At 42.3% G+C, this 18,782-nt stretch overlaps 1 protein-coding gene across 1 annotated transcript in view; it reads right to left on the bottom strand.

The window, feature by feature from the left end:
* Positions 1-18,782, bottom strand: part of SLC24A3 (solute carrier family 24 member 3) — a 936,948-nt gene that overhangs the window by 812,141 nt on the left and 106,025 nt on the right. The window contains exon 2 of the mRNA XM_029593773.1: positions 7,062-7,193. Within this exon, the coding sequence (XP_029449633.1) occupies positions 7,062-7,193 (132 nt within the window). The remainder of the gene's footprint in view (positions 1-7,061; positions 7,194-18,782) is intronic.

Genomic DNA, 18,782 nt, shown 5'->3' on the forward strand with positions numbered 1-18,782 from the left:
TTGCATTCTACTGTACTTGTGTGTAATTTCCTGAAGTTTATGACCTGCTTTGAGCATCCTGGGAAAGCTGGAAAATCAAATTTAATATGGTTCACTGAAACAGAATTATATCCAAACTGATGTGACTACAATCCTGCTCACTTTTCTGGTTTATCTGGAGTTCTCCCAGAAGATTAAAGCAAGAATCTCATTATAATATGTGAACGTGAAGATTTTTCTCAGGAAATGAAGGTACACCCAGCCTGCTCACCTATAATTATATTCTGTTGGTATCACAAGTGCATCTTTGAAGCCAAGTTTATGCAAGCTGAAACTGGGACAGTGAAAATGCATGCATAAGTGTCTCAACTAAGTGAAGTAATCACACCCTGTGAATATATATTCCTTGCCCTAGAGAAATTGGCATTGTCTTGAATTTTTATTACATAAAATAATAATTTCTCACAACCATCAGCCAGGTTTAGTTCTAAAACTAGCATTAAAGAAAGCCATGAGATGATAGAGCATAACATTTTACAAATTTGTATTGGGTTTGAAATGGAATATTCACATTTTGCAAGGGTCTTCAGTCACCAGAATTGATGTTAATTGGTTTCCCCTCAGTTACATTGTAAACCGGTACGATAAGACCTAGTCTTGAGCATCAGTATAGGAAAAGAAATTAAATAAATAAATAAATAAATGACAACCAGCATTTCTATAGCACTGATGCAGTTGGCACAGAGAGACAATGAGGTGGGTTAGCAATAGCAAAAACTGATGAGGTCATCTGCTCTGCCACTAGCAGGGTTCTTAATTTTTCCTAAATGAAATAAAACTCCATGTTTATATATCTAGAGATGAGTACAATTTCTTTAATTAATCCAAACCCCTTCGACTCCAAGAGTGTTGCACTAATATGGGCTGCATTGCAGAAATGTAAGCCAATAACAGGACAAAGGACATCAAAGGTTCGGCAATGTCCATCAAATTCAAACATTTTTATTGTATATGTGCAAGCAGAGGAATTCAGTCATCAGCATCAAGCCACTGAATTCATGGTCCCATGACATGGGCTGTGTTTCGAAAAGACTGCATCGGGAGGGAGCCCACAAATAAGACTCATCTAAAAAAATGAGAGGTGTGTCATAAGCACTGGATCCCCAAACGAGTAGAGAAATATTCAAAGGGGTTTCTGAACCATGCTCAAAGGTAAGTAATTAACTGCAAGCCTTGTCAGTGCTTACCTGCCCAATCTAAATCCCATTTTACATTATCTCTGACAAGATTATTGTGAAAGCTCCTCCAAATCAAATAATTACCTTTAAACTTGGTTCAGAAACCCCTTTGAATCAATCTCTCTCTCTCTCTTTCTCTCTCTCTCCCCCCCTCTATATAAGGCTCTCATGTAAGTAAACTATTTCTTCCACTGTAAGAGGGGCAACTAGTAACTCGGGGTGATGTTTTGGTGGTGGGCTAGGTTTTGGGGGGCAATTTTACATGCACAGTCAGAGGTACGAACAGCACAATAGACATTAGTGAAGATTTTATGTGATTTGGAGTGAAGAAAGGTACACAAAGATGAGATTTGTACATTGTACTCTTGACCTAGCTTGATAGCAGCTAGGTAGAGAGTGCATCAAGCTAGGTTGAGAGCATACTGTACAAATCTCATCTTTTTATACCTTTCATCACTCCAAATCTTATAAAATCTTCACTGATGGTAACTGTGCTGTTGGTACCTCTGACTGTGCATGTAAAACTTATCTCCAACACCAAAAACTTATCTCCAACACCAAAACCTCACCCCAAGTTCAGAATGCCCCCTCTTACAGTGGTATAAAAAGTTGACTAATAAGTGTGCCTCCTCCTCCCCTCCCTCTCCCCTCTCCCTGCCCAAAATGATATTTGCGATAAATCCCGTTTCGGCTGTAACACACAGCTAATGTAGGCATGACACTGGGAAAAAAGTTGCAGTTATTTCCAGCGTTAAATCCTGCGATAACATGCATTACATCAAGCACCCCTCATTTTCATTTTCTCCGCCCAAACTCCTCCCACTTGACATTTTTAAAATTTGCATGCACATCTCACGATGCATTATTTATCGCATGCATTATGGCATTATCGCGGGTATTAGGGCCCTAATTCCCGCGATAAGGCCCTAACGCAATTTGATAAATGACCCCCTTAGGCAGATAAATGTCAATATTTAACCTTATCCAGTTAAGTTACTGGATAAGTTAGATCTGCTATTGAGGTTGCTATTGCTTCTGCTATTCCAGTTAACTCAACGTCATCTGGGACTGTTCAGTGGCAAAGCCTCTCTAGATATGGAGATATGGAGTTTTATTAAATTTGGGGAAACAGTAAGAACCCTGCTATTAGATGATTGCAGCCATTGATTGGGAAGTTCAAACATTTAGTTCCACAGACCCTCAAGTTTTGAATCAACCCATGTCTAGTTCTTTCTCCAGGCATGTTTTAAGAAGTATAAAATATGACAGCAGATAAAGTCTGCTAGGCTCATCCATTTTGCCTTTCCTGTTGCAGAAGAACAGCCACCTTATTTCAGCTCTGGCATTACACTTGCAGATTTTGCACTGTGGATTGAAAGGAAGTGCAAGGAAGACTTAAGTAACCAGTTACACTCAGTTCAGTGCCAGGAACAATACAATACTGTGCCTGAAGACTATTCAGGGCCATCACAAATAATGACATAATTGTGCATGGGAAAATGCAGGCCAGCAAAGATCCAGGCATGCAGTAAAAGGGTTTAGAATCCAAATCAATACCTGTTTCATTGTTAAATGGAGTGACATAGCACTGGTAAGCTATAGTGGTTAATAATACTACTAAGATGTTTGTACTGATTTGAGCAGCCATTAGAACACATAAATTACTATGCCTTCCTTTTCTCTTTCAGATTTATCTTGAAGAAAAAATACGTGTTCAGTGTTTGTACGGGTTTCCTCTACTTAAATCAGGGTGCTGCTACCTGGCAGCTTTGTTACTACCATCAAGAAGCATATCAAATATGCATGAAACATAAGCAGAAAGACTTCAGGGGAAGAGATTTTTGAAAATAAAAGACTGCCAGAATTTATCTGACAGAAATGTACAAATGTAAGAAATTAGTTTTGGCAAAAAGGAGAACAAAGAATAAAAATACCAGAAAAGGTGACATACTAAGGCACTGGGAAAATACTTCTGCTTTCCGACATGTAAAATATTTAATTGCTACAGGAAACTCAATAACTGTGCTTCAGAAAAGAAAGAGCCCCCGCCCCCCTCAGATTAGGTAACTTTTTATTCCGGAAGAAATTTTGAGCTGTCTAGTGACTAGTCAATAGCGCAATGGGCTGAGAACCAAGGAAAACAGACTGCAAAATCCCAATTCCCCAACTGACATTGCTTGTGATCTTGGGCATGTCACTTTTTTTCCCGTTGCCTCTGGTACCCTCTTGGATTGTTAGCTCTTGGGGGCAGGGACTTATTGGACCTGAATACTAACTGCCTTGAGGGTCATTCATCAAATTCATTATGGCGTTAGGGTCCTAAAATCCGCAATAATGCATGCGTTATTTATTGCATCATGAGATGCATATTCACATTTTTACATTTTAGCCAAAGGGGAGAAGTTTATGAAAATGAGGGTTGTTGGGATTTGCAATAAATATCAGAAATCCTGTTGAGAGAGAGAGAGAGAGCACACCTCTGATTGGTGCATATATTAAGCAACTATTTATACCACTATAGGAGTGTCAACTAGTAACTTGGCATGAGGTTTTGGTGATGGTCTAGGGTTTTGGGGCCAGTTTTACATGCACAGTCAGACGTACAAACATTGAAGATCTGATGTGATTCAGAATGAAGAAAGCTACACAAAGATGAGATTTCTACAATGTACTCTCACCCTAGCTTGATAGCACCCAGATAGAGAGTACATCAAAATAGGGTGAGAGTACATTTTAGAAATCTCATCTTTGTGTAGCTTTCCTCATTCCAAATCAAATCAAATGTTAACTGATGTGTACTGTGCTGTTCATACGACTGGCTGTGCATGTAAAACTGTCCCCAAAACCCTAGACCACCACCAAAACTTCACCTCGAGTTATTAGTTGACCCTCCTACAGAAATATACATAGTTGACTTATATGAGAGCCTTATAAAGAGTCTCTCTCTCTCTCTCTCTCTCTCTCTCTCTCTCTCTCTCACACTCAGGAAATGCCTGTCTGAGCACTTCATGATCTGTGAAGTGAAAATATCATAGGTGTAATAAATTCAAAGTGTGTTGCAGTAAAATACCTATGCAAAGCACACCTTGCAGTAAGGGGAACTGGCAGTAACCTCCCAAAATACAATGGGAAGGGGAGAAATGCATGGCAGACAGAAGCTATCCCACTGAATAAGGTGCAACATGTGGGGTATAAGTATAGGCACCCATATCCAACGGGTCAGTCTTAGCCACTCAGTTTAGTCCCATTGTACGTGCAGAGCAGGAGGCATTAGGTGGTTGCTGAACAGTATTCTTTTTAACGTGAAAGAGTCAGGTGGCAGCTTTGAAATTGTAGGAGTCACACGTTGGGATGCGTAGGTCGGTGAGATAAGGGAGCTCTGGCAATGCGGGCACTGTGACTCGGGGTGGTGGGGGGAGGGAGAGAGAGAATATGAAGGAATATGACATCACCACCTAGGGTGGCTGGTCACCCTCATACCAGCACTGGTGCAGAGATGTCGTTCTGATTTCCTTGAGAGAACTTGAAGCAGGGTTTCATGCATGTAATGGGATAAATCCGGGACTATGACAGCCTGGCTCTGTTGACAGGAACCTATAGGTTTTACCCTACATAGAAGCTGAGAGATCCGGCCATGTCCAACAGAAAACTTGCCCTTCTTTTCTTCTGCTCTCACCAGCATTATCTCCACAGTTTGTGCTTCAATTTTTCTTTTCTTTTTCTTTTGTGAGGATATGAACTCAAATAAGGCATTCACACAAACAGTAGAGACAAACAATAAAGAAGTCTGTCTTTCTTTTTTTTTAGCATGGTTTAGATCTTAACCTAAGTAATCCTTACCGAGCAAAAGTTGATTTTTCATTCCATTCCTCTTGAATCCTCGACGACAAACAGTTTTGATTTTCAAGCAGTGTCCATGAATATCCATGAGCTATGTTTGCATGTGATTATGTTTAAAAGCTAAGTTAATTTACATATTCCAGTTACCCTGAAAAGCAGGACCTGTTTGGGGGCCACAACAATTGAAGCTGAGAAATTCACTGGGTTAGTTAAGCCATTTTGGACCTGTTTATTTGATGGTATAGTATGATGATGATGCATACAGCAGTACAGAAGGTAGATCTTACAGTGCATATTGAAGAATGAAAGTAGGAATAACAAGATGTGAGTATATTGCAACGCACATGACAAAGATCAGCTCTCTTCAATGATCGAAGATTTGCAGTGACAGCATTTTAGAGCAGGGCTTCCAAAGCTTGGCCCTGAGACCCCACAGCCAGTCCTGTTTTCAGGATATCCACAATGAATATGAATGAGATGAGATGTGTGTTTTTGTTGGGAATTATTGGGAATTATTAGAAAGGGAATGGTGAATAAAATGGAAAATGTCATAATGCCTCTGTATCGCTCCATGGTGAGACCGCACCTTGAATACTGTGTACAATTCTGGTCGCCGCATCTCAGAAAAGATATAATTGCGATGGAGAAGGTACAGAGAAGGGCGACCAAAATGATAAGGGGAATGGAACAACTCCCCTATGAGGAAAGACTAAAGAGGTTAGGACTTTTCAGCTTGGAGAAGAGACGACTGAGGGGGGATATGATAGAGGTGTTTAAAATCATGAGAGGTCTAGAACGGGTAGATGTGAATCAGTTATTTACTCTTTCAGATAATAGAAAGACTAGGGGGCACTCCATGAAGTTAGCATGGGGCACATTTAAAACTAATCAGAGAAAGTTCTTTTTTACTCAACACACAATTAAACTCTGGAATTTGTTGCCAGAGAATGTGGTTAGTGCAGTTAGTATAGCTGTGTTTAAAAAAGGATTGGATAAGTTCTTGGAGGAGAAGTCCATTACCTGCTATTAAGTTCACCTAGAGAATAGCCACTGCCATTAGCATTGGTAACATGGAATAGACTTCGTTTTTGGGTACTTGACAGGTTCTTGTGGCCTGGATTGGCCACTGTTGGAAGCAGGATGCTGAGCTTGATGGACCCTTGGTCTGACCCAGTATGGCATTTTCTTATGTTCTTATGTGTGCATATACTGGGTCTCCAATGTATGCAAATTTGTCTCATGCATATTTGTTGTGGTTCTCCTAAAAACCTGGCTGGCTGGGTAGTCACCAGGACAAGTTTGTGAAACCCCGATACAGAGCTTGAGGTATATGGTTTCTTCATGTTACTCAACAAGTTACTCTTTTTTGTGATGTTAATAAGTGCTAGAGAAAAGTAATAATCCTGCAATTCTGAGCCAATCACTATATTTGGGGTCAGGAAGGAAATTTTTTTCATTGTTGCAGAAATGGTTACAGATACAGTCTTTTTTGCTTTCACCTGGATTAGCACATAGATAGATCTACATTGGCCTCAGCTGGAAGTGTCTTGCATCACTTTACTGCTTCTTTGCACTCAGTGCCAGAGACAGGAAGATACAGGATATTTCAGGTTGAGGTTTGCAAGTCTGTAGCTGCAAGTCACCCAATTCCTGCCCATCATTTACCAGGCTCATGACAGCTTTTTTCAGTTTCAATTTTGAGATAATCTATTCAGTTATGGAACAACACCCAGTTATACCACAGTATATTTCAATCCTACAATCATGTAAATGGAATCCTTAATCTAGATTATCTTTCTGTATTCACAATAGTTAGAAAAAACAGCACATGTAAAAACCTTTTAACAAAGTTCTCATGTGCACTTTCTAAAGAGCCGATTCAAGCTGTAGCCTAAGGCAACTTTTGTGTTGTAATGTGAGGGATTCTTCAAGCCAAGTGATTCCTCAAGCAGCATGTGTGGAATATATTACATAAGACGCAAAGCAGGAAGCAGCTGTTCTTACCTGGTTCTGTGCAGTTTTTGCGATGTGCTGGCTCCTCCCAGACCTTGGTAGTATTTTCTTCAGGTGTCCCCAGCAACCTCCTTCCATTCCACCTGTCACTAGCTCCCACACGATAGCTTAGGGCATCATATCCTAGAAGAAGAATTGTACAGTTTTGGAACAATGACTCATGGAATATGTAAAGTTCTGGAAACTAATCCAAAAGAATTTTGGTTTCACAGGTCAGTTTGCTTAAAGTCAAATTGCATCACGTTGTAAGAGCAGGTAAAGACAGACAGTTCAGATCTAGTTGTTCTGAGAGATATCTGCCCTCCCTCTTGCCTCAAGTCCACTACTTTAGGAGACATGACATTGGATTGTCAAGACAGGAGGTCAAGGAGGGTACTGGCAGTGGCAACAGAAGCATTAGTATTGGCCATAGCCAATCTGGAACCCAGCCCAAATGGGAGAGAGAAAAGACAGGTGGAAATTAGGGTAATGGAAGGGAAGAGAAAGTTGTGAGGGGAGAGACAGAAAAGGGGAGGTAGAAGAGTGGGCGATGATCTGATAAGAAACTAGAAGGAGGAGGGATATGGAGAATATGAAGGATGAGAAGAAGGTAAAGGAGAAAAATAGGGTAACGAATGAGAGAGATAAGGGGAGGAGGAGGAGTCAGATATGAAGAGGGAGAGAAATCAGGGTGAGAGACAAGAGGAGGGAAGACAGGGAGAAATGGAAGAGAAGGGGGAAATGGAGGAGTGAGAGTCAGACAGCCTGAGAGGTGTATAAGAAAGAAAAGTAAAGCAGTAATGATAGAGGGGGAAAATAAAGTCATGCAGAGAAGAGAGAGAGAGAGAGATGTGAGATAAAAGAGAGATTGATAAATGTTGAACTAGATGGAGGGGAGGGGAAGAGATGCAGAAAGGAAGAAAGAAACATCAGGAAAAACAAAATGAAAAGAGGAACCAGGAAATGGAATTGAGATGAAAGCAAAGGAGAGAATGCAAAAAAGTGGTAGAAAAAAAATAAAATCAATTTGGGTATTAGAATGTGCAACTATTGAAAATATTATTCTATTTTTTATGTACAATTGATTTTAATTAGATGTGTAACAATAGTCAAGTACTAATCTTCTTAGCTGCTTCTTCTGCACTCAGTATGTAAAATTCACCACTGGCTATTTTGAGAGGTAGGGGTAACTCATTGTAATTTTTGATTTGCTACTTTTCCACCCCTTTTTCCAGCCAGCAATTAACACGTGGGCAGTCAGTGACATGGATAAAACAAGAGCAGAATATTTTGCACATTATTACTGTCTCCTGAATGAGTCATGCTGGCATGAACAGCAACGACATGCACATAATGTCCTGGCTACAGATGTCTGAATCTTGCAGAAATTGGTTTGGCCGCTATTTTGGCCACCACCCGGCATGCATCACCATCACCACCTGTGGCTATGGATCCTAGGTTGATTGGGCAGGCCCAACCAATGACACTGATGAAGAGGATGGAGGAAAGTGATGGAGGAGAGGGAGTACACAGGTCTACCTCCACCAAAACTATGTGCTGATGGAAGATCCTGGGTGTGGAACTATTTTAGATTTTCACTGGATGGCAGTGTTCAGGCCTCCACTGCAGTTTGCTGCTGAGAGTGTGATGAAGGGCATGCACCTAGGGTCATTACCCAGTGATAGCTCACATGCAACATGATCACCCTCAGCCCCATCACGCCCATCAATGGTAGGGCTGAGGCTGAGCTCTGTACCAGAAGCTGGTAAAGATAGGGCTGTGGTGCTGCTATCTCTCTAACCCCTGGTACAGCATCCTCCTCTGCTGTACCCATTATCAGGGTCAGTGACGGTGGCAGGAGTTGCACCCAGCCGGGATCATCATATAAGAACAGTTAGGGGAGGAGCACTGGGGTGTTGTGCACGTTGTGAGGCAATGTGGTCATCCTGGGTGACTCGCAGGAGCACTCTGATGCTGTATTTCCACATCTGCCACCCCACTGGGTATGACCACACTATAGCAGTGCCTCCTTGTTCTATCAATCCTGTGGTTGGAGGATAGGGTAAGAGGGATAGAGAGTCAGAGTGGCTCTGTCAGTCAGTGACAATAGCCACTAACTAACTTTAAGTGGCAGCAGCAGGCAGCTTCACAGGCAGTGACAGCAGCAGGCAGGCAGGGTTCATAGTGCAACAAATTCAGAATATGTCAGTGCAAACCACACAAGCACTACAAAGATGTACCTGTTAGCTGCACTATACCTTCTGCTAGTAGCTAGTCTATTAGAACACCCACTGACATTCCATTCACATATATTCTTGCATAATATAAACTGTTACAGCCATTGGAGATCTAACGTGAGTTCATTGAGATCTGCTAGGTTTGAGAAGAGAATTTAAACAGTGTGGCCTAGTACAGGCTGAAGAGTGGTGTAAGATAAGATAAGATAAGTTGTCTCAGGCTTTCTGGAAGGCTGAGAGAAAAGTCTTACTAGATTTTTTGTGAAGTTGAAAGTTATATTCTTCTACAGTAACTGAAGATACTTCTAAAAAATTATCTTTTCATTTGAAGCACAAATTTTGATGTGGGCAGTGGCTTTTTGGAAGTGCATGTGTGTGTGTGTGTCCTGCACCCAGTTTGGCCTTGTAGTTTTCCTCTCCCCAGCCCACGACCCAACTGAGATTAATTTTCTCACTTTGGGAGAGATAACCCACGCACCCTGAAGCAGAGAAGTTGATCCCCGATGGATAGGGGGGGTTACATAAATATAATATACATGCTGTGATATTTTTTACTTCAGAAGGCAGAATATTCTTTTTCATATAAATTATGTTATTAGAACTATGTGCATGCAGAGGGCGGGCACGGGGGATGCACCTAGGGCAACTTTTACCCTGGGGGTGAAGACCCTGCAGATGGGGGAGGGTGATAGTTTATAAAGTTTAGGTTTCTGGAAGGAGCTGGGCTGTTTTTGGCAGGCAGGAGACAGAGAATGAATGAAAGGGAGGGGGAGGGGCAGCACAATAATTATTCACACAGGGTGACAAAAAAAGCTAGTACCTGCCCTGGAGACAGGGGATGGAGGAAGAGTTTCTGTTCAAGAACATAAAACTATAGGTTAAATCTGAAAAGTGCTAGCCTCCACAAATAGACCTTTTGATGAGTTGGAGGTCTCATCCTTCACCTGGACTGGATTGCAGAGTTTTATCAGGCCTAGGGGCAAAATCAGAGATCACTTACAGACATGACTCCAAAACTAGGTTGACAAACAATTATTAAAAATCAGCTTACTGACCTTTCCCTTTCATTAAAATAAAAAATATTCCTGTTCTTTTGTGTGTGTTTAACTATTAGCCATTGTTCTTAATCAGACTTGCTGCTGACCAGGCGAAGGGATATACTTTGCTTTCCTCTTTTTGCTTGGGTGCTGTTCTCTCTCTCACCCTTTTTTTTTGTGTCAGGAAGTACTGATAAACCAAGCTCCACTTTAGCAGTGTCAACAAAAACACTTGGCTGTTTTCCACCACATTCTTGGCACAGCAGCAGCCAGCCCTGGAAATTCTGGGCTAGTCTAATTAGCTGGGAGCACAAACTCAACTGTTAGCAGCATATGTATCCTATATAGTTTCAGTCATTGGAAAAATGCAGTTTAGAGACAGTGGGGTGTCTGAAGGAAAAAAAACAAACCATGTATTTCTTAATCAGGATACTGGAGCCACATGTAGTAAATGGAGAGTGTTTCGCTGCTGCCAAGTTTCCATTCGGAAAGTGTTTTGTTATGTATTTTTTTCCTTAAAGGAGAAAGCATCAATATGAAAAGTTTTTGACCCATTAAATTAGAGTTTTAATTGCCACAGCAGAATTCTTTATTTCTATATTTCACTTCGATTTTCTTAAAAATACTGTCCATATATACAGTATATATATATATATATATACAGTATATATATATATATATATATATGTATCTTGTACTGTGCAATGCATAATGAGATTATAACATAAAAATAAATAAACATCTCTTTTAGAAGTACTATAGAACTGCTCCATGCAGGATCATGCAGGTTCAGGTAGGTGGAAGAAGTAATTGTTTGCAACTGAATCCTTAACAAATCCTTTTATTGGAATAAATCTGGATTCATTCTCCTTTTACAACAGCTATTATGTGCCCAAAATTGAAAGATGGCCATTATAATAACTTAGCTGGATATGATTTATCTGGCTAAAACCTAGATTTATCATTCTGCTATAAATTTCGCATGATTAGCGCCTGTGATTAAAAAAAAAGGGGTGCAGTTAGGGTAATTTTCAAGATACCACAACATGCACTATTTTACAGCATTGCATAGGTATTTTACCACAATGCATGTAAAATTTATCACACCTGGGGGAGAGAGCAGGAGAAGGAGGGCCACTGGCCACCTCTCCCCGAGACTCCACGTAGGAAGAAGGGCCTCAACTTGTTGACAGCTGCGGCGAAAGCTGAACGGACTCGCCGCTGAAGGAAAGCCCCTGATTCCCTTACCATTCACAGCTGAGGACGTCGCTGCTTACGTTGAAGGGGCGTGGCCACGGCTTTAAAATCAGCCGGTGGCACGGCGCGTCGCCTAAGCCGCGCGCGCCGAAGGGGCACGTGGCTTGGTCCAGCTTAGTCCGGGTGAGGTTGGGAGTTTGGCCAGGAAACTGTCTTTGTTTAAATCTCCTCTTCGCAGATGGGGAAGAAGAGAAAAGCCAAGGCAATCACATCATCACTTGTGCTTCAACATCGTAAGACAGAGGATTGATCTAAATGAGGATGTCATGGGAAGTTTATCGTTTGCTTCCCTTAGTCCAGAAGGAGGTCCCATTTTACTGCCGCAGCCATGTAAGACTCCACGTACTGAACTGGCAACAGAACTGGTAGGACTCAACCCCTTGGAAGTAAGCTTGGTTTCCCGAGCAGAAAGTCAAGGGTCTGAGAAATCTTTACTTAAAGTTATAACTCCAGAACCTATTCCAGTTCTTAATGGTAACACTGTTCTGGATGTAAATCCAGAACAGTGTTACATTATCAGATTTATGGAAAGCTATTTCAAAATTAGATAACAATATTGCTGTTATGAATAGATCCTTGTCAGCTGTTATTAATGTTAATTCTGAAAAGATTAATGAACAGGGGATAAAAGTTTCAAAATGTGAAAAAGATATATTTATTTATTTATTTATTTTTATTTAAACATTTTTATATACCGGCATTCGTCATGGACATCATGTCGGTTCACAGTAAACAGGTTAAGTTTGGAATTACATTTTAACAGGGAAGTCAAAACTGGGAGAGGGGGTAACGATAGGCAGCTGAGAAAAGATAGGGTAAACAACAAACAAGGTACCTCGCGGAGAGGAGATGGAGTAAAAAACATAGTTCCTCAAATTGAGAAATAGGGAGTAGACGTATTGTGGTCTATAATGGCACGGATTGATGACTTTTTAATCTGGGTAAGCTTGGGTAAGCTTGGTTTGAGATGAAGGAGAAAATGCAATTGATTCAGTCATCACAAAACACATTTATGTGTGATAGCTTAAATATACATAAAGAACTAGAACGAATGGAAAATTTATTGAGATTAAAAAATTTAAGATTGGTAAATTTCCCAATAACAGGTCTTTTGTCCCCTTTAGAAATGTTTAAAAAGTTTCTTAAGGAAGTGTTAATGTATAAAGATGAAGAATTTCCCAGTTTGTTAAAAATATACTATTTCAGAAACAAAAGGGATAAGAATATTCCTGGTGATGGTCTGGATACTCCTCCAAGTATAGGAATATCAACCTTCTTGGAGGAGTCTCTGGACATAATTGAGAATAGGGCAACCCTTTTTATTGCCTTTTTATCAGAACAGGACAAGGATAATCTATTCAGAAAGGTTTTTTTGTATAAGGATGTCTCTTTTTGTGGATGTAGCCAGAGCCACCCAAGCAAGAAGGAAACCCTTTTTAGCATTAAAACATCGTGTAGTGGCTCTAGGGGCATCTTTCTTTTTAAAATTTCCTTGTTTATGTTATATAAATTATAAGGGGAAAAAATTTGGGTTTATGGATCCAGTTCATTTAGAGACATTCTTACTGGATAAATCTGCAACAGAATTTGAAACATTAGAGGTAAAGAGTCCTTGATAAAATAGATTACTCCATTCTCCAATTATGGTTTGTTTTGTCTAATGGTAGTCTCATTATGGGACTGCACTAGATATGATTTCTTTAACAAATATGTTAATATTCTCCCCCTGTTATGTAACATGTATGACAGTAAATATTATATTATATTGTTTTAAGTATGCAAACTTGCTCTGTACCGTGATACATATTTGTTAGTGGTTTCATGATGTAATCATTGAAAAATTAATAAAGAATAAATTAAAAAAAAAAATTATCATACCTGTGATATTTTCACGTTGCAAGCTGAGAAGTGCCCAGACAGGGACATGGCTAGGCTAATTTTTGAGTTACCACAACACACACAATTTTTAGCACTTCACATAGGTATTTACCACAAATTGTGTTAAATTTATCACACCTGTAATATTTCCACTTTGCAAGGTGAGATGTGCCCATGTTTTGGGCAAGAGAGAGAGAGAGACTCTCTCATATAAGTAAACTATTTATACCACAGTAGGAGGGGCAACTACTAACTCAGGGTGAGATTTTGGTGATGGTCAAGAGTACATTGTGGTAGTCGAGAGTACAATGTACAAATCTCATCTTTTTGTACCTTTTCTCATTCAAAATCACATCAAATCTTCACTGATGTGTACTGTGTTGTTTGTACCTCTGACTGTGCATGTAAAACTGCCCCCCAAAACCTAGACCACCACAAAAACCTCACCCCGAGTTACTAGTTGCCCTTCTCCAGTAGTTTAAAAAGTTGGCTCTCTCTCTTCCCTTCCCCTCCCTCTCTCCTTCCTCCCCCCAAAACAGGATTTGTGATTTTTAGTGCAAATCCCGTTTCAGGCATATCGCACATCATAATGCCAGAAAAACAGTGTAGTTATTTCCAGTGTTAAAACCCTCAATAACAGGCATTACGCTATCACACGCAATGCTAAGCATCGCTCTTTTTAATTTCCTCCACCCTAACTCCACCAAAACTCCACCCTTTCAAGAAAAATTTTAAAATTTGCATACGCATCTCACAATGTGTTATTTATCATGGGCGTTATTGTGTTATCAGGGGCATTCGGGCCCTAATGCTTGTGATAAGGCCCTAATGCAATTTGATAAATAACCATGTATGTTACAAGGGATATTCAACGGCACAGCTATGCCGCTGAGTATCCTCGTGAAAGCCACTACTTAGCCAGATAAATTATATCCAGCTAAGTTAAACCTATTTGTTGGTACGTATAACTTACCTGCATAACTTATCTGGCTAAGGCTATAAATTGCTGCTTAGCCGAATAAATTATCTTCCTAAGTAGCAACACCAAGATCCACCCACTGATCACCTACTTTCAAGCCGGTTACAAGATAGCTGGATAAATGACTTATCCGGCTATCTAGCAGGCTGCAGATATTGAACAGCCTGCTAGATAGTCAGATAAATTCTACTTATCTGGCTATTGAGCGTTAAACACGTTTTCAATATCGGGCTCTATATATTCTTGATCACACTGTTATGGAGTCTCAGTTTAGTGGACCCTTGGGCCGACCTGCAGGAGACTGGGAAAGGTGGTCAATGTCTCTAGTATATGGCAGGCCGGGAGGCAGATGTTCAGGCAGGACATAGAGGTGCTCTTCACCCTGGAAGCTGGTACTCCCTCGGGAGGAGCCCGTAGAGCCCAACCGCTAGGACTTAGGCGGGTTGTAGATCAGGACCTTGAACTGGAACCAGACTAGGACAGTAGATCAGTACTGTAACAGGGCTCGGGTTCTGGAACAAGGCAGGAACTGAAGCAGGGCTCGGGTTCTGGAACCAGGCAGGAACTGAAGCAGGACTCAGGTACTGGAACCAGGCAGGAACTGTAGCAGGACTCGGGTACTGGAACCAGGCAGGAACTGTAGCAGGCAAGCAGGAACCAAGCAGGTACTGTAGCAGGCAAGCAGGAATGGAGCGAGTAGCAAGGCAGCTCACTCCGGGGCACGACGCAACAGGGAACCGGGAAGTAAACCCGTTGCAAGGCAAAGACTGAGTGTCCGCAGCCGGCTTATTAAGGCCGCGGAGTCTGACGTCAGGAACTGGGCGGAGTCACCGCTGGCGGGAAATGGCCTAAAAAAGTGTACAAGTGGCGCGCGCGTGCCTAGAAACAGGGAGTCCATTGGAAGCTTCCCGGCAGCGCGGCCCCAGCGGGGACGCCACCGAACAGGACGCAAACCAGGCCTCCAGAAGCGGGAGTAGGTCCAGGAGCACGGAGTAAGGGTCTGGTCACGGCGCTCGTGGCCAGAACCGCAACACACACAGAATTAGTGTGAACATAAGAACATACCATACGGGGTCAGACCAAGGGTCCATCAAGCCCAGCATCCTATTTCCAGCAGTGGCCAAACCAGGCTACAAGTACCATGCAAGTACCTAAACACTAAGTAGATCCCATGCTACTGTTGCCAGTAATAGCAGAGGCTATTCCCTAAGATAACTTGATTAATAGCAGTTAATGGACGTCTTCTCCACGAACTTATCCAAACCTTTAAGCCCAGCTACACTAACCACATCCTCTGACAACAAATTCCCAGAGCTTAATTGTGCACCGAGTGAAAAAGAATTTTCTCCGATTATTTTTAAATGTGCTACTTGTTAAGTTCATGGAGTGCCCCCTAGTCCTTGTATTATCTGAAAGAGTAAATAACCGATTCACATCTACCCATTCTAGACCTCTCATGATTTTAAAGTCCTCTATCAAATGCCCCCTCAGGCATCTCTTCTCCAAGCTGAACAGCCCTAACCTCTTTAACCTTTCCTGATAGGGAAGCTGTTCCATCCCCTTTATCATTTTGGTCGCCCTTCCTTGCATCTTCTCCAGTGCAACTATATCTTTTTTGGGATGCAGTGACCAGAACTGTACACAGTACTCAAGCCGTGGTGTCACCATGGAGCGATACAGAGACATTATGTCATTTTCTGTTTTTTCACCATGCCCTTCCTAATAATTCCTAACATTCTGCTTTTTTGACTGCCACAGCACACTGAGCTGAAGACTTCAATGTATTATCCACTATGATGCCTAGATTTTTTTCCTGGATGGTAACTCCTAATATGGATCCTAACATAGTGTAACTAAAGAATGGGTTATTTTTCCCTATATGCAACAATTTGCACTTGTCCACATTAAATTTCTTCTGCCATTTGGATGCTCAATCTTCCAGTCTCACAAGGTCCTCCTGCAATGTATCACAATCTGCTTGGTGATTTAACTACTGTGATTAATTTTGTATCATCTGCACATTTGATAACCTCACACGTCGTATTCCTTTCCAGATCATTTATAAATATATTGAAAAGCACCAGTCCAAGTACAGATCCCTGAGGCACTCCATTGTTTACCCTTTTCCACTGAGAAAATTGATCATTTAATCCTCTGTTTCCTATCTTTTAGCCAGTTTTTAATCCACAAAAGGACATCACCCCGTATCCCATGACTTTTTAGTTTTCTTAGAAGCCTCTCTTGAGGGACTTTGTCACATGCCTCCTGAAAATCCAAATACACTACATCAATGGTTCATCTTTATCCACATGTTTTTTAACCCCTTCAAAAAAATGAAGCAGGTTTGTGAGGCAAGACTTCCCTTGGGTAGATCCATGTTGACTGTGTTCCATTAAACCATGTCTTTATATATGCTCTGTGATTTTGATCTTTAGAATAGTTTCCACTATTTTTTCCAGAACTGAAGTCAGGCTCACTGGTCTATAGTTTCCTGGATCACCCCTGGAGCCCTTTTTAAATATTGGGGTTACACTGGCCACCCTCTAGTCTTCAGGTACAATGGATGATTTTAATGATAGGTTACATATTTTAACTATTAGATCTGAAATTTAATTTTTAAAAGCCTTCAGAACCCTAGAGTGCATACCATCCGGTCCAGGTGATTTGCTACTCTTTAGTTTGTCAATCTGGCTTACTACATCTTCCAGGTTCACAGTGATTTGGTTCAGTTCATTTGAAAGCAATCTCCAGAACCGGTATTTCCCCAACATCCTCTTTAGTGAACACAGAAACAAAGAATTCATTTAAACTTTCTGCAATGGACTTACTTTCCCTAAAAAACCCTTTAGCCCCTTGGTCATCTAACGGTCCAACCGACTCTCTCTTAGGTTTCCTGCATCAGATATATTTTTAAAGTTTTTATTATGAGTTTTTGCCTCTACGGCCAACTTCATTTCAAAATCTCTCTTAGTCAGTCTTATCAATGGTTTACACTTAGGGGTAGATTTTCAAAGGGTTGTGCGTGTAAGATACAAGCGCAACCCCCAAAAACCTACCCCGCCTCCCCCTGTGTGCGCCAAGCCTATCTTGCATAGGCTCGGCAGTGCACGCAAGCCCCGGGACGCGCGTATGTCCCAGGGCTTCGAAAAATGGGCGGTCTGGGAGCAGGGCCGTGGGCAAGGGCAGCGGTCTGGGGTGTGTCCACATCCTAGCTGTGGTACGGGGGTGCAGGCGTGGCGTGGCTGAGTGCCCGGACACAGCAGCCTGTGTCAGGGCCTGGCCAGCCATCGTGCGCAAGTTACACCTACCTCGGGCAGGCGTAACTTTCTCAACAAAGGTAGGGGGGGATTTAGTTAGGGCTGGGGGTGGGTTAGGTAGAGGAAGGGAAGGGAAGGTGGGGGGGGCCTTGGAGGGAACGGAGGCAGGCTGTTCGGCTCGGCATGCGCAGGTTGCACAATTGTGCACCCCCCTGTGCGTGCCGACCCTGGATTTTATAACATGCGCGCGACAACGCATGCATGTTATAAAATCCAGCCACCAACGCCGGGTTGGTGGCTGGGACAGATGATGACGCAGCGTGGGAAGGCCATAGTCAGAAGCCAGAAACAGCAACTAGCAACTCTGGGAGAGTTAACTTCGTTGCAAGGCCTGGAGTGAAGCTAGTTGCAGGGTTTAATTACCCTGGGAGCATCTGACATCACCTCAGGGCAGTGCTGACTTTCCTGCGCTGGCCCCTTTAAATGTTGAGTCCCTGCGCGTGCGTGCCTAGGGGGCGGGGCCAGCCATGGAGCATCGGCGGTGTCTCCCTCGAGGAGGGAGCGCCATGGCAGGATCCAGGCAGGCCCGTACAGGGCGAAAAGATGTCGCAGCAGCCCGGACCATCCCCAAGGTAGGTGGAGGGACTGGGGCATGGCCTGGGACTGCAACAGTACCCCCCCCCCCTTCCTACACCCCCTTCCCGGGAACTTGGGCTTCGCAGGGTAATCCAAGTTAAACTGGCGAAGAAGGGTCTTATCTAGGATGTTAGAGGCTGGCTCCCACGTATTCTCCTCGGTACCATACCCCTCCCAGGAGAGGAGGTACTCCCATCTGCGATGAACTGCATATCTAACACATCCTTCACCTGATAGATGACGTCTTGTTCAGTTGCTGAGTTGGTGGGTTCAGGGGGCTTGTCGTGGAAAACAGACAGGATCAAAGGCTTAAGGAAGGATACATGGAAGACGTTGTAGATCCTCAGGGTGGAAGGAAGGCGTAGACGGTAGGAAACCGTTCCCAACTCACTCTGCTACGGCAAACGGGCCGATATACCTGGGAGCCAGGCGCATGGTGGGAGTCCGCAACC

This window comes from Rhinatrema bivittatum, chromosome 3 (assembly GCF_901001135.1).
Source record: "Rhinatrema bivittatum chromosome 3, aRhiBiv1.1, whole genome shotgun sequence".
Lineage (NCBI taxonomy): Eukaryota > Metazoa > Chordata > Amphibia > Gymnophiona > Rhinatrematidae > Rhinatrema > Rhinatrema bivittatum.